A 25336-nucleotide genomic window follows, 5' to 3' on the forward strand; every position below is an offset into this window, starting at 1 on the left:
ACCGGACTGTTGATAGCGCGCATGCGCGTATTCTGGCTATTTTCGCCGCTGTGCTCCGTCATACGGCGCTTATCGATTCGGAAGTAGACGCTGGTGCGTTCAGGTAAAAAAAAAAAATGGTAGGTAAAATGATAAAAGATCAGCGCCGCCACATCTCGGTAGCAACAGGACGACCGCTTCTGCTGCATGTACAGGGTTACCCTGCTCTGCAATGCGAGATGCTGCGTGTGACACCCGAATCAACACGAACAGTGATAGTACTAGATAAGCGCTTAACGGGTTATCGTACTGTTATTTGGTCCACGGTTTCTAGTAATTGTTTTCGCTGTGACGACTAAGATAGGAAGCTCTGTCGTCAGAAGCTGTAGGGCACACCCTCCCTTATGCGGCGCCTGTGACCAGCACAGCTAGGTGCGGTTCATGCTCTCTGCACGAGCGCTTATCATCCAACCTACGTGCACAGCACACTCGAAAGTCCGAACCTATAAAGGTTGCAAAGACACCGAGATAGATAGCAGCTTTAGATAATAGGGCGCTGAGGACATCAGCCTTGTGCGTGCAAATAGATAGCGTGGTATTTTGCACCACTGAAGAACCTCAGTGAAACTGAATGGGCGCACACAAGGTGTTTCTCCTTTTTCATGCGTAACAGATATTTTATGAAAGAAATCCGCAAAATATCAAGATATTATGCAGCTTTTCTTCCCGCATGGTTCCAGGAAACTGCTCCGATCCGCTATGATCCTTTAGAGACGCTTAGGGGGGAAAGCTGCAGACATAAACACAAACTTTTGTCTTTATTTTCGCCGTAAGAACGCAGCAAATGCTATGGAAGCATTGCGGATAGCGTTTTCGTAGCGGGCTTGTGCAGCGACGCGGCCGCTAGGGGGCGTAACTTTCAGTATTATAAATGATCATCATCATCAGCCGGCAATTGGGTTAACATTAAAATACATTTCGTTTTTAACTACTATTTTGAAAACACGCGTGCTCATTTTGCGTACATACGGCCGTTCAAGTAATATAAGCTAATTTTTTTCTGTTCAATACAAATACATGGCTCATTTTGCGTACATACGACCGTTCAAGTAATATACGTCAATTTTTTTCTGTTCAGTACAAATACACGGAAGCCTAAACCGAAGCCTAATACACGGCACTGTATGCATACTCACCGAAGATGGCTGCGAACACGGGCATAGTATTGATCAGGAGCGAGAACTCGGCCAGGGGCAGGGCGGAACTGCCCAGCGTGAAGGTGAGGGCTCGCAGCGCCAGCACCACAGAGACGGCGGCCAGGCCCAGGCGATTGCCCTTCTCGGCGAGCAGCTGGGGCCTCCACAAGGCGATCACCGGAAGCAGGTATAGCACCGAGCAGACGCAACGCAATCCGGACACCGCCACCGGAGGGATCACCTAAGCACGAACGAGCATACACAACGTTACTGTAGTCGTCGTATTGTGAGAGGAGGAGACCGATACGTCTCTAACCCAAACACACCTCTATGTAACCATTTAATTGTTATTAAATGTTTTAACCTCCACCACCATAGCAATGGGAAACGCTTTGGCCGCAGGCTCTCAGACCACAGTTCACGATGCCAGAGAGCACCAATGTTGCACAAGATACCCAACCTAGGAATCGAGGGCATGTGGACCTGAATGCGGGGAAATGAACACGGGCAGAGCATGTAATAGAGACTGCTTATAAGCGATGGTCTGCTAGTGTAACGGACTGAATTCGAACGAAAGAAAAAAAAATAGACAGGCAGTCATACAATATGGCACGACAAATCTGCTTTAGCTGTATTGCGCTGTACATTTCCCTATTACACTGAGCGCCTTCCCACTGAGTTTTTGAATTTGCTTTCACCATGGTCTTCTGCTGGGCTTCTAGAGGTCGACCTGGGAATCATATGGATGGAGGCTTTCTGATGGATGAAAGCTCACAAGTAAGCGATGCACTTTTACCTGGGCATGACTGGAGGTGCCTGCACTGGACGGTGTCCCGTAGAAGGTGGGTTTAGGAGGAAGCTTCGCACAGACAGATAACGGGTTTTCATCGAAAAGAAGCTGGCAAATATATGTTGTTACGGGGCGGCAAGCGGATGAAACACAGGAAAAGAGAACCTATGAAAATGAGACGAGTGAGAATGAGACTGTTGTTGCTATTAACAAAATAACATATGGCACATCGCACTCCTGCCCGCGCCAATACCAGCTTCTTCGTCCGTAACATTACCCGGGGCCACCGAGAGATCGTCTCGGTCATAGACGAGGAAAATTGTTGACGGCGATGGGATCTATGACATACTCGCCTAGGACTACCGTTTACAATTACTGTTCTCCTCTCCTTTGGTACAACCGTCAAAGGGCATGCCCTAAAACCAGTGTGTGAGTTACTTAATAGCTACAATACTGCGACCGGAAGATTTGTTTGTTGCCGCTACTCTGTCTGGACTATATTTACAAATTTTATATGCGCATTTCTTTAAATATCATTCTTTCACTGATTACTATTCCTATCACCTCAAATTGTTTCCAACTTATTTTAGCAACATTAATTCCTAATTATTAAGTTTTTTATCGTACAGTCTAAGTTGACACCATGCATGGATTCAATTCTTACATATTCACTGAACTTTGGCCAATCTCCCATTCTGGGTATGTGCTATATGCACTGAGGCGAGAAGACATATCAGGGAAAGAAGGGAAGAAGACAAAGCCTTGCCGCCACAATATATGTCAGCACCCCAATTCTTGGCCGGTCGCCCCGTGCGGGTATGTGCCATCAATTTAGAGGATAACAACAACGATGATCCCCGTATGAAGCCTGGCCCAAGACGCTTTCCGGCCACAGGTAGCCAAGATCACCGGGCTGAGGCCCAGGCAGGCAACGCATATCAGGGGTAGTATCCTCCTGTGTGACGGTTCTTGGGTCGTTGGCATCTTTGGTCGGTATCTCGGGTCAATGGGGTCATCTGGTCGATCGAGTCTCCCGTAGTGTCTTGTGGTCGTGTTGGTGGCGTCTCAGGTCAGTGGGTTCCTTTTGCTGGGTTTCTCCTTCGTCTTGTCTTGTGGTCCGGGCAGTGGACAGGGCGGGGAACGGCGAGGTCGCGTTGAGTCCGGGAGGCTGGGGAACAACCGGGCCATGCCTTCCGGGCATCCACTGCTGACGGCGATATAAGACTCAAAGAACCGAAGCTCTGGGCCAGGATGAGGAGTAGTGAGGAGCATATACCCCGCACCTCCAACCAAAATGTTTCGCGGTGCAAGCCGATGAACACAGAGAAAGAGAACAGAGAGATGACCGATGGCGATGAGATGAATTTGATGAATTAGCTCTTCAGTAAAAGGTACGAATGTAGTAAGTCGAATAAGCCCATGAAGGTACAGGATACCCGGAAGTGGCGCCGGGGAACTCTAATTGGAGCTCCAGCGGGAGATGAATTTTCTCTATTGCACGGCTCTGCGGTGAGCGCACCCGGGGAGGCGATGTTGGGATGCGCCAGAGTAAAAGAAACGATCATCCGCAGCAAGTGAGTGATAATAAGAAGAAGGTGGAGGGGCGAGGGCATTTTTATGATACCTGCTTTTATCCAGTCACGCTAACCAAACTTTCACCTTTAGTACCTCATTTAAACCGCATATTTCCCACTGTTAATCAGGCAATAAACCTAAAAACGTCATGAAGCGTATAGGTTCAAGCAGAGGATCGTATATTCGACCTTTAGGATTTCGAGATCGTCGCAACTTTACTTGGGTATGGGGTAATATCACAACCAAATATTCTCAATGTATATACTACTAAAAGCGGAACAAGTAAAGAAAGTGCTCGCTTTTTCGCGAGTGAGTGCAGGTCTCTACGGGACATTGGCACTAACCTGCCTGGCGCCTCCAGAAAGCATTTCATGTGGTTCTATATTGTGGTATCGAGTCATTCTCTGAAAACCAAAAATGTTTCGGAGGCGGTCAGCACGACAGGTTGGCTGGTTTTGGCTAATACTGTTTGTACTTCTGCTCTTTGCCCATATAAAATCAGGGAGAACTCGCATTCGGATGCTCATACTGGCTTTCTCTGATTCATGTTTTCTAAACCCATCTTCTAAGCGAGGCCCTGAAATAATCATTCCGTTCTTTTCCACCGCTAGATGTTTTGAATCTCTCGCCGTCCTTTGCGGCTTACGTTGTGTCAAGTCGGCTATTGTTGCGACATTCAAAACGGAATATCGTTGCCCAGTTTGCTTGGGCTATGATAAAAGAGGAGAGCGCGCCCGCTAACTGATCATCTAATCAGAAAATGTAGTGCAGCACAGCGTGCGGAGATATGATCGGGAGAGAGTCACAGACTTTGTACCATTCATGCTGTAACGGTTCGGCACCTGTTGCTGCTGAGCAGCATTATGTGAAAGGCTCCATCAGCTACAAACTAGAGTCTGCGCTTGGGGACGCGATAAACCGTACAGGAGAAGATGAAGGGACCATCAAGACCCACGTAGCGGTACGCGCGCGCGTGCGTGGCCCTCCACTTTGTCTGAACTGCTGTCCAGATTTCGGAGCTCCTGTGCGATGAGAACGAGGAATGGAATTTCCAACAGTTCGTAACGATTAGCTATGACCCCTTCTCCTTTATTGGCCAGGAACCGCTGTGAGCCAAAGTACCTCGACGAGTCCGATGAGCAGTCCTCCGACGCTGATGGAGAGCCCCGTGGCCAAGGCAGCTGAGATGCCGGCCGCCTCCCGCCACGCTGCATGCGCCAGCTGCTGGACGCTGCTGTGCCGACGCACGTACTCATGTTTTTCGCCTCCGCCGCCCTTGGACTCCTTGGCTGGCTCGCCATTGGCTGCTGCACGCACGGCAAAGACAGAGAGAATGGGTGGTTGAGGTTAAAGTTCCGATTCTGAACACTTTCGTAAATAATACCATTTATCCGATGTCCGGTGTAGCCCATGTATGTACGAGACACCACAGCCGCCGAAGAGCGAAATAAGAGAGACGCAAATGTGAAGCTTGGAACGGAGAAAAATGATCCTTGAGGAAGTAGAAGTGAGGTGTAAACGGGAGATTAGGGAAGACCTTTCATATTATCCCGCTGACAGTTCCTGTCGAAGGCATATCTCCTGGAGTCCTCGTAATATGTAACACTTGAAACAAATTTGGAATATGCCAAAGGGCAATTAGTCTTTTTATTTATTTCTCGACTATTCGATACGTGGATTCTCTAATGCCTTGTCGATGGCAATGCAGTACAGGAACACCTTTATTTGAATTGTAGTACATGAGAATTAGATAAAAATAAACTATAGGGTCTTGAATATTTGGGGGCTGGGATTTAAAAAATTCCTATGCAAAATCTACTGCCCCATTCGAGCTGAAATAACGTTCACAAAGTAGCAAAATATCGTCTATGTTATCTCATAAGTGATTCAACATCGGTACTTGCCTAGATTTTCCGAAATCGAGAAAAAACTGCTCTCGGCGGCGTGCACAATTTTCGCAGAAGAGAGTCGAAAAGCTACTTTGACATGATGCGTCATCTGTCGGGCAGCAAGGCAAGCGCGCCAACGGCCGGGATGGAGCTTGTCTCACTGGTCGACAGATGACGTCTCATGTCAAAATAGCTTTTCGACTCTCTTCTGCGAAAATTGTGCACGCCGCCGAGAGCAGTTTTTTCTCGATTTCGGAAAATCTAGGCAAGTACCGATGTTGAATCACTTATCAGATAACGTAGACGATATTTTGCTACTTTGTGAACGTTATTTCAGCTCGAATGGTGTAGTAGATTTTGCATAGGAATGTTTTAAATCCCAGCCCCCAAATATTCAAAACCCTGTACAGAAGAAACAACAAAAGAGAGAGAAGTGAAAGCATGACTTGCGAAGTACTTGTAAGCCAGCCAAGTTTTCCTCTCTGCACTACTTATTTGGTGGGTGAACACTGTACGCTTTGCCGCAGTAAAACTTCCAACACTGCAAATGGACGCAATACACGCTACGTGTAAAGTAATGATGCAACGGACGTTTTAGAAAATTGGTTGTAATCACCGGTGCTTAAGATATCACATCTTCCGTTTACAGTGCGGAATCGGTGCTGCAATCATTACAGTTTAAGCCAAACAACTGTGGAGGTTTTAAGCGAGAGTGGTAAAGGCCCCATTGTCCAGGTTTTCTGCAGGTTGTTCAGGACGATAGGTTTTATCGTCATCGCAGTATATAATTATATATGATATATTGTGATGACGCATCAGAATATATCATCGCAATTATCTTTAAATTGTGCACTACTGCCGATAAAGAAAAAAAAAGACTACATGCGGCGAGAGCTTCCAAATAAAATATAATCGTCTTCCAGCTACAGAAGGGAAAATTGGCAAGGTTATCGTTTATATCCCAAGATCTAGAAATTGTTAGCCTAATTATATTCACTTCTAAAATAATTCCGCCCAGTCAAGGTCACGTCAGGCACGAAAACACAGCGATATAATCGCCGATTTATCACTTGTTGCGATTACTGTCTTTGTGGTAGGGTGTATTTAGCGTCTCGGAGAATTAAAACGACAAAGGAACGACTAAATGGCTGTTTTTACCCCGTTCACGTGACCTAGACTTGACTTTGATGTCGCATGTATAGTTCGGCGGTTGATACCGAAACAGACGAGAAAAAAGTCGATTATAAATTATTTAGCAGCCGCAGGCAAATGTCATGCGGCGTTCCACGTACAGTAATGTCTTACGCATCGTTGGAGAGTATAAACCACGAATGCAAAAATTATGAAAATTAATAGATGAACTCGATGGAGGAGGACTCGCCGTTCCACATAAGTGTACCACGAGAACAACAGTAGGGCAGCATTACTGCTGAGGAAGTGAACACAATGACACCTACTCTCCTGAACTTGCGTCACCTCACAAAATAGCTGCAGAGAAACACCAGCAATCGTTCGACTTATTTTTTAGGCAAGAGTATCTGAAAGCAGTTTCTTGAAATAACAGATAGACTTGCAGCTGTGTCCACCTTCATGGTGTTTTTTTTTTTACCCCTTCAAGCTGACAGTGACTGTAAACGGGCTGTGACGGGTTGGCGCAATCAAATCATCACGTATCAAGGACATTAGACGGAAATGACTGGGCAGCATCAGAATGGCCATTGATTGAATTACCTGCCAAATGTCCAGTTTCATCTAGCTTGGCGCTGGCATCAGCAATCACGACACGGAAGATCTGTGTTTACTTCACTCACAAGCTCCCGATGTGCCTGTTAACCAGCGACGAGTTTTGAATGAAGCTATTTTTTTTTTTACAGTAACGTGAAAACCCTGCCAATCTGGAAAAAAAGCTAGTCTATTTCAGTTATTAAATTTCTCTAAATCTTCTTAAAAATTCTCTTTTCGCTAAAGACTATTTTTCACATTCCACGAGAAAGGAAACTTTTCTCGAATACAATATCCCTACTGGTAGCATGATCGCACGGGTGCCTCTAGAACGCAGTGGCCAAACGCTGCTCATGATTATTGCTATGCGTAGCCTCATTTATGCCAGCGGTGGTGTAGCTGAAGAGAAATGCAGCTGTGTGCAGCTGGTACTCAAGTGAGGTTTCCTGAGTGCAGTGACTGAGGTGCCCCGGAAAGCATGGCTGAGTCACCAGCGCTTCCATCCAATTATTTCTGCGTAGTTGAGTTTTTTCTTCCAGCAGCGGAACTGCAAAATTCGCTTGAGAGGTGCAGCTGGTAACATCGGCACTATCGCCACCGCTAGGGCCTTGGACCTGGAGCACATGTGCCACAAAGAACACACTATATTGAGGCAATTGCTGCTCTAGTAATCAAGAGCCCAGATTGCCACTATTACCTAAAAGCGAAGAAAAGAAAAATCACCCCCTTCTCCTTGGATATTTCCTCTTCGTCTTCGCTTATATTCTTCTATTTACGTTTCGTGTGCTTTGTTTAATTATACAACAAGCATTTGTTTTTTTTTTTTTTTTTTTTTTTTTTTTTCATTTTAATACCCACTCCGGTGTGCGTACTTATTCAAGAAGGCGCTTTGCTGACGCGTCCATAAACCTCAGTCCGGCTTATTACTGCTATGCCTCGTCCAGGTGTGCAAGGTTCAGTGACCTCGTACATATTTATAGCTGCATTTCGCTGGAGTATTAACAGATGTCACTACTAAGCTGACGTCCGCCTTAAATTGCGTTTCACAGAATCGGAGCAACCCAGAAAATATCGATATTTAGAAATTTACTATCAAAACATGGCACGCAGGGAATAACTTATTTTCTTCTAAGGTGCCCACGCCAACTGTATTTAACGAACAGTTTTTTCTACCATCTTCGACTGGATGGTGCTACCGCTCGTCATGAAATCAGAAAACGCACGCAGCTTTAGAACTGAACGCTTTTTCTTTCGCTGCAGTAAATTTTGTGTAAATCTTACTCGGCTATTTCACACTTACTATAAATTACATTCCATTGTTTTCGGTACATCAGTGTTTTAAATATGGGGTTCGGATACTGCCTGAATTTTCACTACGAATTATATGCTGCTTTCATCTCATCCCTCCCTCTTGTTGCGTTTAGTTTACTTCGGCTGCTACTATCACCACAGTGTGCACTGCTTGCTAACTGGCAGCGTTAATTTATAACCGTGTCACTTTTTTAGTTTGCATATGCCGAACTTCTATTTCTCAATAATTGCAACATTTTCGTTCCCAGGGTTAGTTTCTTTATTTTCTTATTTTGTAATTTGAAACTATGCTGCTGGATACTTTCGTTTTGGAATTGCTAATAACTAGCGGTGTGCCAAACAATGGAGGCTACGTAAACTTTCCTGCATGTTACCTTTGTGGCGACCTTTATCAAAATGGAATAAAAAAAAAAACTTTTTTTTTTGTCATGAAAGCGAATGCGTGGAAACGACAGATACATGAGCAACGTTTTTTCGAAATTTATCTCCTAAAAGAACAAGGACTGAATGAGCTGTGATTTGTTTATGGTGCCTAAGAAGATATTTTTTCACAATTTTGGTAGAAGTATGGACCCCCTGGTCTGTAGGATTTGAAGACGTACGCCAAAGCGCCGTGCTGTAGGTGCCTCTTCAAGCAAGTCTCGTACTTAGCGGTCTAAACTATATCGATTGTATTGTGTAGCGGCTTATTTATTCGTATAATTGGGCTATTATCTCTTATGCGGCGCCCAGACAGGGCTTCACTGCTTTCTTGGGGTGGTCCAAGATGAGATGAAGCGGCAGGCGTTCTTAAAGATTGTAATAAGCAAGATCAGTCTTAAGTTTGCGTCATAGTTTTCCGCCAGCTCTTTAAGTTCGAATAGCATAGCAATCCGAGTACATTTAGCCGTACTTCGGGGTCGCGGCAGAAACTGAGACGGCGACATGCTTGTACTAAGCAGGACCGGAATGGATTACTCTACAATTTTGATATCAAGCACGAAGGCAGCCACGCCCGTAAATCATTTGCACGTCTCGAGCCTGAGGTGTTCACAGAGGAAGCAGTTATTTGGAAAAAAGTATGAAAGGTGTCAGTTCCAGAACGAAACGTGTCGGTAACTTACCTTGAGATTTAACGCTCGAAAGGCAACCAAACAGAAGGCAGAAAAGCCGAAAAGGACGCAAGATGATAATGGCGGGTCGACTTCGTCTTTACAGCACAGAAAAGTGCGTCACTGACCTACTCAATAATATACCGCACTTTCAGCATTGCACCGCATACGACCGTGTGAACTCACCATCTCCAGGCAGCTTGGTCTTGGTCACTTCGACGCTGATGTCATCGCCACCCTTGCTGTCGGCAGCCGTCATGGCGGCTTGGATCGCAGCTGTCGTGAGGTGTCCTCTCGGTCGGTGTCATTCAGTATCCTGCGTATAGGAACGCGACCGCATGACTGAAACGATTTATCAGTGCTCAGGCTTCTCAAATGGCAGCTTCGCACATCCGCGAGCACTAAATGTCACGAGACACGCTCGCAGGATGCGGTGGAAACGACGGAGCTACAATGGCCCCAGACCGAAATCGTTTCTGTCATTTTGTATCTCCCTACGTACTTAGATGTACAGCTGTCCAGCTCTGCGTCGCATGTGTAATAGTAATCCCTGAAGTACCGCTCAGCTGTAGCGCCGCCGCTGTGTATGGAGAAAACGATGCTAGTATTGAAACGTAATCGCTTTCTATATCGATGCTGCCACAAGTCAGCAGCGCGGGGTTGCTACAATTTAACAAACACTCTTACATGCAACGTGGTGGCCGCGAAAGTACACACGCGCTGTTGGTCTGATTGCTTCGTTTTGTTACAGTGGCCGAGCAGCGCACGGAGTTAAGGAGGCAATTAGACACTGCAATGACTCGCAAATGAAGACCAAACTGGTGCCACGCCGTAAAGACAAAACGAAACAGATATACGCTGCACACTATGTTTTGTCGTTAAGGTTCTTCGTCACTGTACTGCGGCTGCACTCATCGTGTGCCATGTGTCACGCCTACAACTATTCATGCACGCGTCGACAGTTTCACTCCTCTGCGATTGCGACTTCCTGGTGCTCGTACAGAACAGCTGTACCAGTGAGAGATGGCTTGCAGTTGAATAAAGAACATATCTGCGCCATACTGTTGCTGGAAGACTATTCGAAGGACCACGCACGGTCTGTCAGACGACCGTTACAGGCGTTTTCTTGTCCTACCTACATATTTATGCTTACGAACGGCTACGATACGCGTAATGTGGTCGAACACAACAAGAAGTATGCTGCTTTTCTATTACCGAAATCGTGTAAAAGAGTACGTTTGCACTGCCGACACTTTTAACGCTGCAAATTTTCCGCTTTTCAAGCATATGAGCAGTCGGGTATGGAGCATCACGTGATTATGTCGGCTCCGCACGTCCTGTCCGTCTATAAGACAAATAGCGTATTATTGCTGACAAGGTGGTATTACGTGCACATAATATAGTAGCAGGTCTAGGTAAGGGCCTCTTTGTTTTAGGGAAGGGGTGGGGGGAAGGGGGGGGGGGAGGGGGTACAGAGGGTGTAATTAGCAACGTAATATCCGCGAAGACATGCTGAGCGCAAGCACCAGAGGGGATAGCGTTGAAAGGTTGATCAAGAAGCCCATACCTCGATAATTGTTCGTACCGTGAGTGGTGCCGCGGAGCGCCGGCAACTAATATCGTCTACCGCCCGCTTTCCATTAAATCATGCCACGACTGCAACTTCGACAGTGTACAGAGCTGTACATGTACGTAGTGAAACATGTGGAGTATTTCCTTGAAAAACAAAGACCAATAAAAACAAAGCCTGAGCTCCCAGCATTCGTTTCCGCTCGTGATTTGTGTCGCTTTAATGGCGTCGTGACGTCAGCCATGAGACATTGCCATTAGTACATCTGCAGTTTTAGTCTACCGCACACGGTTCTATTCATTGTAAAGTGGTCCGTTTTCCGCGCGTTGGTTTATACTGCTCTATTATACCTATCTTAAATGAAAGCACTACACACTGTCGAGAAACAACACGTATTTGCGCACCTCAATTGGCAGTTTGCAGTCTTGAGCTCTGCGCCCCAGCAAATGCATGCAGCTTGAAATAAGGCATTTCAGAACACATGCAACCGCTTTCTGAGTGAAGGAATACGCACGTCAGAGTTGAAGCTTCAAGAGAACAGCTTACAGAGGCTTCGTGATAGATAAAAAAATATGTTGAACTATGTCAATCAATCAATCAATCAATCAATCAATCAATCAATCAATCAATCAATCAATCAATCAATCAATCAATCAATCAATCAATCAATCAATCAATTGATCGATCAATCGAATGTTATTTATTTTACTTCAGCAAAAAGGTGACCGTATTAAAATCTGCATTGTTTTGCAGCTTGACAAAGCTCTAACCAGTCGTTACAGTAATCACTGCATAGCATAGACAATTTTATAGAAATTAATACACAGTCTTGTAGCAAACAATGTTATAGTTAACAACGCAAGTAATACATACACCGGACACAGCCATCATCAATTCAGCAACGTCCACACTGAGAGTTAAACACTCTAAAAACATTCTTGTACGGCATTGTCAGGATGTCTATAACTTTTTTCGTCAAGATAATTGAGTGCATTTGGTAATTCTTTAAGTTCAGGTTAGACAGGTGACAACGAAGGTTCAACACGGAAGTAAGCTGGTTGATACATGAATTATTTTGAGGAAACATGCTTTGGAATAGGAAGAGAAGGAGGGGAGAGAGAAAATGAAAGAGGAAAAGAGACACGGATCTACGTCGTGACGAATGATCTGCGACATCTGCTGCCAGCTGGCTTAGAAGTCGTGCGAACAATAAATACCACACAAGTTAAGGACACAAACATTCTTTCTTTATAAAGTGATGCCGCATGCCATGCTTTTTATCGTCATATTCGATATTCGGCATCATCGTTTTGTTCATCATGGCAATGACGCAGCATACGCTAATTACGTTACAGCAGAATTTAAGGGGGGAGGGGGGGGGGTGATACGCTTTAACTGCAGTATCAACATGCAGGAGAAATCGAGCTGAAGTCAGCAGCATAGTTCTTGAAATGTGCGACCATGTCAGAAAATGTATTGGGTAGATTTTCAGGTGGTGGGTGAAATAGTGGACCACATAGTGCTGCGAGTTATTCAGTGCTTGATGCTTTCCGTGTATATTCTTTCGGTTATCACAAGTCGCGATACCGGGATTTACCAGATGAACATTTAAAACTTTGAGCATGATAACTGATGCCTTGTGACAATGATTTCAGTGACAACAACTAGAAAACTAAACCGCCTGAAAATTGAAAACAACGGCATTGATAAATTTAATGTTCCCTATACTTTAACGTGCTTTAACTTTTACTTTAATCATTTATTTGAAAAAGTCCAGACTTCAAAGCCATAATAGGCAAAAAAATGCTTCTCTTTATTTTTCTTACAGTGGCAAAGTATTTGAGCAAATATTTCAGACGGCAGATAATATTGTTAAGGGACACCTCCACTCAGGACGTGGTCGCCACAGGCGTGCGAAGTCAGCTCTCGGTAACATTAAACTACGCTACCAACACTCTGTCCTACTACGTCACCTTCGCTCCTCCGTAACATTTTCGCCCTGCGCAGCAGAAGTCAGCCGGGCCAGTTATGCTGCCTCCCGAGTGTGGCGTGGCTTCAGACAATCGACGCGTGATAGTGAAGTTTTCGCGGAACGTTGATCAGTTGTGGGGACGCGTTTAATCTCATACCTGATGTTCCTAATTCTGGTCACGACCATGTACGTAAGGGCCGTTGTACGGGACTTGCAGCTTCTGGTGCAAGCCTCTGCGCCTGACTGGGCGCCAAACCATGTCTCCCTGAGCGTAGATAACGTGCCGGTGGTGGTCATTGTAGCAGTCTTGGAAGTGCACTTGTTAAGCAGTGGCTCGCAGGCGCGTAATCCGACGAGCTTCTTCAGCCAAAGATAACATCTCGGCGTTACACAGCTTGTAACTGGTAGAAAATTGCAGGATTGGGTCCAGGGTGAAGCGTGGCGGGCGGGCGCACATGAGGTAGAATGGATTGTATCCCGCTGTTTTATGAGTGGCGGTATTAAAGATGTATATGTGATGCAGGGCAGTATGATGTCCCATTTTTCTGTTCAGAGTGCACATACATGAGAAGCATGGTGAGTGCCCTGGTTATGCATTCCATCTGTGCTGTTGTGGATACAAAAACGGCCTGCAACTGCCTGGTTGTACGGGGTGGAAAAGAGGGGCTGTAGAGCCGGATCTTCGCGTTGCTCACTTTTAAACACCTGAACGTCCGGAAGCTTCGGGAAAATAGCTTAGACGTAATGGTTGAAATTGTCACTACACTCACTGTTGAAGAAAGCGGCATTCGCGAAAGACAGTAGAGAGATTTAGCACACCGTGATCCGCGATCCGCTACCGTGATCCGCCACCGCGCGTTCCACTGCGCATGCCCAGAGCACTTTGATGCCGATAGATGGCGCCACATACTGGGTGTCGGCACATAGACCTGCCGCATTGCAACCAATCAGCTTGTGCGTCCCGCCCACGAGCGGTAGAGGGTCACGGTGGCGGATCGCGGATCACGGTGTGCTAAATCTCTCTAGTGTGCATCGACGTGCCACCGCATGCTCTTGTATACGGCATTTGAGGGCCCAGCACGCGAAGCAACAGCATGGATCTTGAAAACTGACAAGCCGGAGGGTTGGTCAGTCACTACGGTGACTTGGAAACCATGCAGGTATAATCAGAACTACTTCGCAGCATTCCTGTTGCGCTCTGGCTTGTTAAGGGAGCGGCTCGCATATGCAATAACGTGCTCCCAATCATGGTTGTTTTGAACCATAACAGCGCCGATGCCAAAACCACTAGTATCATTATAAACTTCTGTTGGTGTGGAGGGATCGAAATGTCAGAGGACGGGATGTGAAGTCAAAAGAAACTTTAGCTGGCGGAATGAGGCATCGCACTCGGAGCCTATTCAAACGATGCTCCTTTATGGAAGAGGCACTTTGGCGATTAGGCAATGCCGGCAAAGCGGTGAATAAAACGCCGGAAATAGGAACACAACCCCAAGAAAGTGCGTTCCTCTTTGGCTGTCCGTGGTGCTTGAAATGACTTTCCAGCTGCAGCTTTCTGAGGATCTGGTCTCGCGGCCTTTTTATCGACGAGATGGCCGAGCCTAAACGTTTAACACTCGCCATAGCGGCACTTCCTGGAATTGATGACTTATACCCTGCGTTATACAAGAAATCTAACACATGAGCTAAGTGGCCGTTATGCTCATCGAACGTTTTACCAAAAATGACGACGTCATGAAGGTAGCTTAATTAGACATAGGCTATGTCTCATTTCATGCCGCGCAATACCTATTCCACAAATCTTTAAAACGGCGCAGGCGCATTGCAGTGTCCAAACGGCATCCCATTAAATTAAAAAGGCCATTTGGCATTACAAACGCATTTTTTTACCACATCTTTCTACTATATCATCTTCGCTCCTCCGGGGCAAAATGGCTGTGGTATAAATAGAAAAACATCGACAGTGAAAGCCGAATCTAGGCTGCGAGCTGCACAGGAACAGGAACTTCAGGTTCAGGTTCAGGGCGCCGTAAACCACGCTGAAGAAGTCGCCGCAAGCCACCAGCTAACGGCCACTTGGCTCTTCCACTAAGGCCCAGTAAGACTACTCCCGACAATAAAGTTTTCTCTATCTCTCTACCCCGCCGGGGTGGCGCAGTGGTAAGACGCCCGACTACTGTGCCGGAGTTCCCGGGTTCGAACCCGACCTCGGCGGCTGCGTTTCGATGGAGGCGAAACGAAGTGGCGTCCGTGTGCTGTGCGATGTCAGCGCACGTTAAAGATCCCCAGGTGGTCGAAATTACTCCGTAGCCCTCCACTACGGCTCCCCTTTCTCTCTTTCCACTTTCACTCCCACCTTCATCCCTTCCCTTACGGCGCGGTTCAGGTGTCCACAGAGCAAGTGTGACAGATACTGCGCCTTTCCCTTCCTGTGAACCAACCAACCAACCATCTCTCTCAGGTTCCGTTCTGTACTGCAGTTGGTAGTGTGCGCCTGTGTTATGTTTTTCTCTAAGTGTTTGTCTACGTTGCGCCCCAGTTCTGGGTATTATGTAACAACTCGCCACACAAGCTGTTATGAGGGTAAATACGTACAAGGAAAACGACATGAAATTTTTATCGCTCGCTGTTTTCAGACACGTATACATACCTTTGACGTACACCCCCTTCTCTTTTTTTTTTCTTTTCTGCATTGCAAACATTTCTTCTTTGGCAATCTTTTATTTTATATTGCTTTAAACCCCTAGTGCTTGTGGTGGTGCAGGCTGGGCAACCTTATTTTATTTCTTTTTAATTGCTCACACCAACTTCAATCACATTTAAAATACACAAATCGAAATATGTGCTTCACGAAAGCTAAAACGGAGACAGCTTCTTATTTAACGGTGGCACTCGTCGATAGCGAAAAGGCGTCCAGTCATAGCGGAACGCGGCCCTTCGTAGTCTCGCTGGCCGCTACTGCTGCTCCCACCCGCTTCCGCCATGCAGCTCAGATGCTATGGTTTGTTGACGCGCGCAAAGCCATAGAAACATTTCGCCTACATGTATGAACGCGAGAACTCGATACCAGCCATGCGCATCAGCGAACTAGTTGCCGTTCGCAGGCTTTCAGCTGATGAGCAACGAGAGACCGCTGTCCCCAAATGGCGAGTGTGGGCAGCTTGTCGGTTGCCGAATGAAGTGCGAGATTTTGACTGGCTTAGGCGCTGGGGCGTCCTCCCAACGAGACAGCGCCTTGCCAGATGGGGTATTGTACCCAATGACCGGTGTGCCAACTGCGGTGCTCCCGAGAGCCTCTCGCATGTTTTTTTTTTCGAATGTGTAGTTGCGAGAACAATGGGGCGGCTAGCACATAGGATGTTTAACGTCCGCATGAACCTCGGCTTCAGTCGCCGACGCAACCCTTTTGAACACCTTGTGTTCACTGTGGTTCTGTTTGTGTTGTGGCGTCGCAGGTGCCTCGCTGAGGCGCGCCGCACTCCCGCCCGCGCAATGTGCCCAGCCTTGCAGAGGCTGCGCCTCGTCGTCTGGAAGTATCTGTCTGTACAGTTAGAAACGGATAGCGAGACGCAGTTTCTGCGGCGCTGGCACACGCGCTTCTATGTTGTACGAGGCAGCAGACTTGAGATGCCTGTCGTCCTTTATTAACCCCCCTCCCCCCCCCCCCCCCACACGCACACACACTTCTATTGTTTTCTCCTCTCTGGGAAATCATGTTTTTCAGTTTATTCTGTATATGCACCATAGAGCGTTTTGTATAGTGCTTTGGTCTGTGAGTAATGTGCGTTTTTGCACGTATGTACCCAATAAATTCTCTTTACATGCCTTTGTTTCAATGCGGCTGGCGTGATGTCAGAGTTGGTGTAAATACAGGGCGCGGGGATCGTATCTCCGACCTTCTGTGGGGCTTCAACCCGCGACTTTTTGGCACTGGAACCCTAGACTTTACCCGGGGTTCAAACTGCATACCCTAATTTAGGACCAGAGCCCTTGACCATGCTTGGGGACTCGATCCCCTCTACCTTTTCTCGTTGTCTCTCTCGAACCCTTCGCCTTCTCTTTCTCTAGAACCATTGCCAGTATTACGTCACACAACTTCCGCTGCTACTTCATGCGGACAACTTTTGTGACAGGTTTTGAGAAGAATTCGTCTGAAGAGCCACTTAAGGCTTTCGTCTTAAAAAACGCTACGATGCCGCGCAGCTTTCCCGAGTACCGCGCAGTAAACGTTGCACACCGCCGCTACCGCAGCACCAACGACGCAGGCACTGCTCAAGTTGGCTTCGAGAAGGGTCAGTACGAACTTTACGGTTTGGTTAACACGAGGCGCCAACATGGGATTAAAATGGCGGTTCCCAGCATCGAAAGTAAGATCGCGTGTAGACGCTTCTCATTATAATGCGAACTCTGGCCTTGTTTAAGCGCACAGCTTGCTGTCTCTGTTCGTATTTCCCGAAAACAACGCAGGCATAAAGTATGCCTGAAAAAGAGCTTCCGACGCTCCTCATATATGGAACTCGATCCGAGCACAGCTGTGCGCTTACACGTGCATACGTGAGGCATTTGTAACGGCCCCACAGAACGGAGGCATTGCTCTCAAAAATAGAGCAAGCACCTTTTTTTTTTTATTTTTCATGCCTTCGTGACCACGTGGAATCACCTGCGGATTGTTTGCGTTTCTATTACAACCTTACCGTTTGCGACTTTAGGCTTGATGTCTATTTTCCGTGTCTGATGTGCTTCAGGATCTCCATTAAAAGCGATATGAGCATGAAAGCGTGGCTAAAAGTATCTGTACATTGCCGAACATGAATATATATATATATATATATATATATATATATATATATATATATATATATATATATATATATATATATATATATATATATATATATATATATATATATAGGGGAAATGAGGGTGCTCGTTATAATACATGAATGAAAGAAGCCAACAGTCGGCGAGGCCAAGGAAAGCATTGGGGATTGTACTTTGTCTTATTTTTTTTTTTTAATTTTTACTTCGACAATCACATAAATTAGTAATGTGATCTGTTCGGGGGAAAGATAATTAAACACAAAGTAGAAGAAAAAACAACGTGCCGATGGTGGGATCCGAACCCACGACCTCCGAATATCGCGTCCGGTGCTCTTCCAACTGAGCTACATCGGCCGCTGTCCCCCCTGCTACTTTCTTGGGTATTAATGTTGTCTGTATACGAACCTTGAGAGTGTTTACCAGCGCCACCCTCAACCAAAGCGGCGGACGTGGAACGCCCTGTGTTACCGCCAGCGTCACGTAGAACGTGATCAATAGCGAGGGCGAAAGCTGTGCTAGAACCCTCTTACGCTACCTATGGCTTCAAGACTGCCAGAACCGAGACCCCCGTAAGCTACAAGCGGATACATGAAGGGGAAATGAGGGTGCTCGTTATAATACATGAATGAAAGAAGCCAACAGTCGGCGAGGCCAAGGAAAGCATTGGGGATTGTACTTTGTCTTATTTTTTTTTTAATTTTTACTTCGACAATCACATAAATTAGTAATGTGATCTGTTCGGGGGAAAGATAATTAAACACAAAGTAGAAGAAAAAACAACGTGCCGATGGTGGGATCCGAACCCATGACCTCCGAATATCGCGTCCGGTGCTCTTCCAACTGAGCTACATCGGCCGCTGTCCCCCCTGCTACTTTCTTGGGTATTAATGTTGTCTGTATACGAACCTTGAGAGTGTTCACCAGCGCCACCCTCAACCAAAGCGGCGGACGTGGAACGCCCTGTGTTACCGCCAGCGTCACGTAGAACGTGATCAATAGCGAGGGCGAAAGCTGTGCTAGAACCCTCTTACGCTACCTATGGCTTCAAGACTGCCAGAACCGAGACCCCCGTAAGCTACAAGCGGATACATGAAGGGGAAATGAGGGTGCTCGTTATAATACATGAATGAAAGAAGCCAACAGTCGGCGAGGCCAAGGAAAGCATTGGGGATTGTACTTTGTCTTATTTTTTTTTTAATTTTTACTTCGACAATCACATAAATTAGTAATGTGATCTGTTCGGGGGAAAGATAATTAAACACAAAGTAGAAGAAAAAACAACGTGCCGATGGTGGGATCCGAACCCACGACCTCCGAATATCGCGTCCGGTGCTCTTCCAACTGAGCTACATCGGCCGCTGTCCCCCCTGCTACTTTCTTGGGTATTAATGTTGTCTGTATACGAACCTTGAGAGTGTTCACCAGCGCCACCCTCAACCAAAGCGGCGGACGTGGAACGCCCTGTGTTACCGCCAGCGTCACGTAGAACGTGATCAATAGCGAGGGCGAAAGCTGTGCTAGAACCCTCTTACGCTACCTATGGCTTCAAGACTGCCAGAACCGAGACCCCCGTAAGCTACAAGCGGATACATGAAGGGGAAATGAGGGTGCTCGTTATAATACATGAATGAAAGAAGCCAACAGTCGGCGAGGCCAAGGAAAGCATTGGGGATTGTACTTTGTCTTATTTTTTTTTTTTTTTTAATTTTTACTTCGACAATCACATAAATTAGTAATGTGATCTGTTCGGGGGAAAGATAATTAAACACAAAGTAGAAGAAAAAACAACGTGCCGATGGTGGGATCCGAACCCACGACCTCCGAATATCGCGTCCGGTGCTCTTCCAACTGAGCTACATCGGCCGCTGTCCCCCCTGCTACTTTCTTGGGTATTAATGTTGTCTGTATACGCCGCTTTGGTTGAGGGTGGCGCTGGTGAACACTCTCAAGGTTCGTATACAGACAACATTAATACCCAAGAAAGTAGCAGGGGGGACAGCGGCCGATGTAGCTCAGTTGGAAGAGCACCGGACGCGATATTCGGAGGTCGTGGGTTCGGATCCCACCATCGGCACGTTGTTTTTTCTTCTACTTTGTGTTTAATTATCTTTCCCCCGAACAGATCACATTACTAATTTATGTGATTGTCGAAGTAAAAATTAAAAAAAATATAAGACAAAGTACAATCCCCAATGCTTTCCTTGGCCTCGCCGACTGTTGGCTTCTTTCATTCATGTATTATAACGAGCACCCTCATTTCCCCTTCATGTATCCGCTTGTAGCTTACGGGGGTCTCGGTTCTGGCAGTCTTGAAGCCATAGGTAGCGTAAGAGGGTTCTAGCACAGCTTTCGCCCTCGCTATTGATCACGTTCTACGTGACGCTGGCGGTAACACAGGGCGTTCCACGTCCGCCGCTTTGGTTGAGGGTGGCGCTGGTGAACACTCTCAAGGTTCGTATACAGACAACATTAATACCCAAGAAAGTAGCAGGGGGGACAGCGGCCGATGTAGCTCAGTTGGAAGAGCACCGGACGCGATATTCGGAGGTCGTGGGTTCGGATCCCACCATCGGCACGTTGTTTTTTCTTCTGCTTTGTGTTTAATTATCTTTCCCCCGAACAGATCACATTACTAATTTATGTGATTGTCGAAGTAAAAATTAAAAAAAAAAATAAGACAAAGTACAATCCCCAATGCTTTCCTTGGCCTCGCCGACTGTTGGCTTCTTTCATTCATGTATTATAACGAGCACCCTCATTTCCCCTTCATGTATCCGCTTGTAGCTTACGGGGGTCTCGGTTCTGGCAGTCTTGAAGCCATAGGTAGCGTAAGAGGGTTCTAGCACAGCTTTCGCCCTCGCTATTGATCACGTTCTACGTGACGCTGGCGGTAACACAGGGCGTTCCACGTCCGCCGCTTTGGTTGAGGGTGGCGCTGGTGAACACTCTCAAGGTTCGTATACAGACAACATTAATACCCAAGAAAGTAGCAGGGGGGACAGCGGCCGATGTAGCTCAGTTGGAAGAGCACCGGACGCGATATTCGGAGGTCGTGGGTTCGGATCCCACCATCGGCACGTTGTTTTTTCTTCTACTTTGTGTTTAATTATCTTTCCCCCGAACAGATCACATTACTAATTTATGTGATTGTCGAAGTAAAAATTAAAAAAAAAAATAAGACAAAGTACAATCCCCAATGCTTTCCTTGGCCTCGCCGACTGTTGGCTTCTTTCATTCATGTATTATAACGAGCACCCTCATTTCCCCTTCATGTATCCGCTTGTAGCTTACGGGGGTCTCGGTTCTGGCAGTCTTGAAGCCATAGGTAGCGTAAGAGGGTTCTAGCACAGCTTTCGCCCTCGCTATTGATCACGTTCTACGTGACGCTGGCGGTAACACAGGGCGTTCCACGTCCGCCGCTTTGGTTGAGGGTGGCGCTGGTGAACACTCTCAAGGTTCGTATACAGACAACATTAATACCCAAGAAAGTAGCAGGGGGGACAGCGGCCGATGTAGCTCAGTTGGAAGAGCACCGGACGCGATATTCGGAGGTCGTGGGTTCGGATCCCACCATCGGCACGTTGTTTTTTCTTCTGCTTTGTGTTTAATTATCTTTCCCCCGAACAGATCACATTACTAATTTATGTGATTGTCGAAGTAAAAATTAAAAAAAAAAATAAGACAAAGTACAATCCCCAATGCTTTCCTTGGCCTCGCCGACTGTTGGCTTCTTTCATTCATATATATATATATATATATATATATATATATATATATATATATATATATATATATATATATATATATATATATATATATATATATATATATATATATATATATCAGAGCATCAATAATAGACGTAGAAATGAAGCAGACCCTGCTGAGATCTCATTTGCATTAGCACTAATTAATATAGAAAATAAAGTTGATTTGAATCCTCATGTATTGCGCAAGCTCTCCAGAAGACAGTATAACACGATCGCTGCAGAATTGCAGAACATTTTTGTATCCAGCTCCCTTTTAGTCCCTTTTCCTTGCGCATTATATCTTCCACATTACCATGGACATATGATACGGTTCTACTCAGAGAGTATAAGCATGGTGTGAATACATATAGGCATCATATCACTAGAATGAGGGTACGAGAATGAGTCACAATCTGATTTAGCCATCTAGCATGTCTTACATGCAATGATCGACATAACTGCGCGTAAAATATTACACCTCACTATCTTACTGCGCCGAAAGACTGGCTAAAGGCACAATTACTGATAACTTGTTCTTTCGCTACCTTTCAGAACTTCTGAAGGGAGCGCTGCGAACTCGCGTGTTTTACAGTGACAATGGCCTGCTTGCATGCCTCACCTCGAACGCTCAGCGTAGCGTTCACTTCATTTTGTTGAACATTCCCCACGGCGTTCGAGTGACATTCACAGGGTGGCCCATAGGGCGGTCAGCATGAAAGTCAGTAATGTCCTCTTGCCCAGCAACAGATCCATTTTGAATACAGGCACCGCAATTAGCGTTACTCCTCAGCTGTTGGGGTACTAGCCTCTGCAGGCCGTCCAGAAAAACAAAGGTGGCTATTGACTATATAAACAGCGCTATGTATTGCTGACTTCTTGATTAGAGGTCAGACACGTAGAGATGCAACCTACAGATGTTCCTTCATATTGGAAAAAGCAACAACAAGTAAACAAACAAGAAAGCCACTTATACAGCGTGAGACCCGATTGCGGGTAAGGCAAAACAACGGCTATCGTCTTCTGCGACATTGGTCGATTATTGCAGTGCATCTTTGTTCCGTAAGTGGTTGTCTCCTGGCAGTCATTAACGGCTGTTTGCAAACCAAGTCATTTCTGTTTCATCGCTTATTATAAGAGCGCAATCCCCGAGGTGAAAGTCATTGAACACCGAACGTGTGTTACGTTACGCAAGCCCAGCAAAGTTCCGAGATGAGACTAGCCTCGAAGCCGGACATTTTTCGTTTTATTACTGTTATCAGTGAAATGGACCGTAGTTGTTTTAATAAATTCGATGCATTCAGTCACCGACAATGTTAAGAGCAGGGATCTCCTCCGGTTTCCGCAAGAAAATGCTTTGCACGATTTCTTATAGAGAACCCAAATTATGCCTTATGACAAAAGTGCGACATAAAAAAAAAAAAAAAAAAGAAAGAAAAAAAAAAAAACCTCTGAATCCCCCCGCCGTAGTTCATAGACCCCTGCATTTCTTTCCAAATATATACCATATCAAGTACAAAAATAAATAGCTCACCAAACTCTTTGCATGTGGTAATTTCAACCGGCAGATATGCTGCGCTTGGTTTTGTTGCGCATACGTGTGCTTTGGCTTTCCGCCCGGTATTAACAGCATTAAGACCCATATATGCTAGCTACGTTCGCTGCACGTGTCCACTTAACAGTGTCCAGTGCCAACTTTGGTTTTCCGATACTCAAAAGCATCCTAACTTACTCCTCCTATCTGATTCTCTGCCATCACCTTTAATGTTTTCTTTTACAACCCTCTCCCCTTTTACGACTTCATGGCTGCTATTCACCTGCGATTTGCAGTGCGTGCTCTCGAGTATTTTCCTTTGTTCATTCGCATTTCTTCGTGTACATACATGATAATTATTCCTCTATTTATTTATTCAAGATACCTTGCACACTCCAATTCGGAGCAGAGAGTAAGGGGTTAAACAACTGTAAACGCATACAAACTTGGATTAAACTTAAAAATTAGACACAGTGAAACGCAGAGGCAATAAAACAAATTAACAGCTAAATAAACAATCTAATAATAAGGTTTATAGCATCAAAACTAAACATGCGAAAATACATCGTGCGCAGGAACGAAAAAGGAACCAGCAAACGCAATCCAAGAAATATTCTTTAAAGTACAGCTGAGAATTGTAAATGAAAAAGACAAACTGCACAAAGAAAATCAGCATGACAGTTCAACGGAACCAATCGTAAGACATAGCCACGTGGAAATTTGATAATTATGTTTCTAGTGAGTAATGATTGCACAACTTCTCTCGAAATGCGTCGCGGTTAGCTATCGAAACGATAATATCAGCGAGATCATTCCAAAGTGATATGGCCGGAGAGAGCGCAGATTAATTGAATGACCGAGTAGGACCACTTGTGCGTGTAAAACTTTGTTGATTATGTAAGTCGCCGCTGGAATGTTCGTGTAATGGAATCTTAGTGCAAGGGGACACGGGAACATGCTGTACTTATATCTGGGAGGTGAGCGAAGAAGAGAGATTGAACGATGGATATCTAATTATTCAATACTAAGGTCACGCTTTATTTGTGTTATGTTTGCGCTGCGATCACAGATTTTGATTATACATTTTGCGGCATGATTCTGGATGACTTCAATCATTTTATACAAGTGATGCCGATGAGGTATCCAAACAGATGACGCAAACTGGAGTTTTGAGCGTGCAAATATTAGGTAGGCTGATTTGCAGACGTTAGCAGGTGAATGATGTAAATTTCGACGCAAACATCCCAGCATTTTAGAAGACCTAGCGTAGGCGAGCGTGATGTGGGAAGACCAGTTTGCTGCGAGATGAACGCCAAGATATTTGTTCATTAAAGCATGGGTAAACGTGGTGTTGTTAAGCTGATAATGGAGCCAAGTATGGCGCTACTTACGGCTAAATCGAATTATTTGACACCTAAGTACGTTTGAATTCTGCCACTTTTTACACCATCATAGCTGAGGACGTCAAGGTCCCTTTGAAAAGCGATCGCGAGGGGGTAATCTGAAGCGACGATGGGGCGGTACAAAGTGAAGTCCCCTGCAAAACGTCTGATGGTCGATGATATGCTCCTATGCAAATCATTCATATATATAAGAAAGTGTAAGGGGCTTAGGACTCTGTCTTTGAGGTACGCCTGATGTGACATAAGGGACGATGAAGCGACTGTTGACAACGGTGAACTGTTGCCTAAAAAAGAAGTTGCGCGGAGCCATGATAATGTCAATTAATCCAATGGGCAGATTCTCTTGACGATTGTATTCAAACTTTGCAAATTTAAAAACGTCCACCCCACGTTTTTTTTTATTCAATTCTACAATCCCGATGCAATGTTTTTTTGTTTAGTCCATCACTGATTTTTTTTAAACTAATCCAGTATATGAGGTACTTTTGACTATCCTCAAGGAACCCTCGTCAATCCCCCTCGTGGGTATGTGCCATGAGGTAAAGAAGAAAAAGGACCTAACCGGAAAGCAAAAAAAAGATATCCAACGACAATGATCTACATGATCAAACGCTTTTGAAAAATCAAGAAAGATGCAATCAGTTTGAAGGTTAACGTCTTTAATAAAATGTTTTGGTAGTAAATTCAAGCAATTGCGTTTCACATTGAAAAACATTTTCTGAAACAATGCTGATTTA

At 45.5% G+C, this 25336-nt stretch overlaps 1 protein-coding gene across 4 annotated transcripts in view; it reads right to left on the reverse strand.

Moving 5' to 3' along the window:
• The window catches only part of LOC146196993 (solute carrier family 35 member G1-like), a 56254-nt gene that overhangs the window by 5230 nt on the left and 25688 nt on the right, over positions 1–25336 (reverse strand). For 3 of the 4 annotated variants that reach the window (XM_084598708.1, XM_084598707.1, XM_084598709.1), the window contains exons 2-4: positions 9740–9869; positions 4663–4847; positions 1176–1416 (exon numbers count right to left, since the gene is read on the reverse strand). In XM_084598708.1, coding sequence (XP_084454834.1) covers positions 1176–1416; positions 4663–4847; positions 9740–9812 — 499 coding nt within the window. In that variant the 5' untranslated portion in view covers positions 9813–9869. The remainder of the gene's footprint in view (positions 1–1175; positions 1417–4662; positions 4848–9739; positions 9870–25336) is intronic. The other variant, XM_084598711.1, reaches the window with a different exon arrangement.

This window comes from Amblyomma maculatum, chromosome 3, assembly GCF_055883805.1.
Source record: "Amblyomma maculatum isolate TAMU_Amacu chromosome 3, ASM5588380v1, whole genome shotgun sequence".
NCBI classification, from domain to species: domain Eukaryota; kingdom Metazoa; phylum Arthropoda; class Arachnida; order Ixodida; family Ixodidae; genus Amblyomma; species Amblyomma maculatum.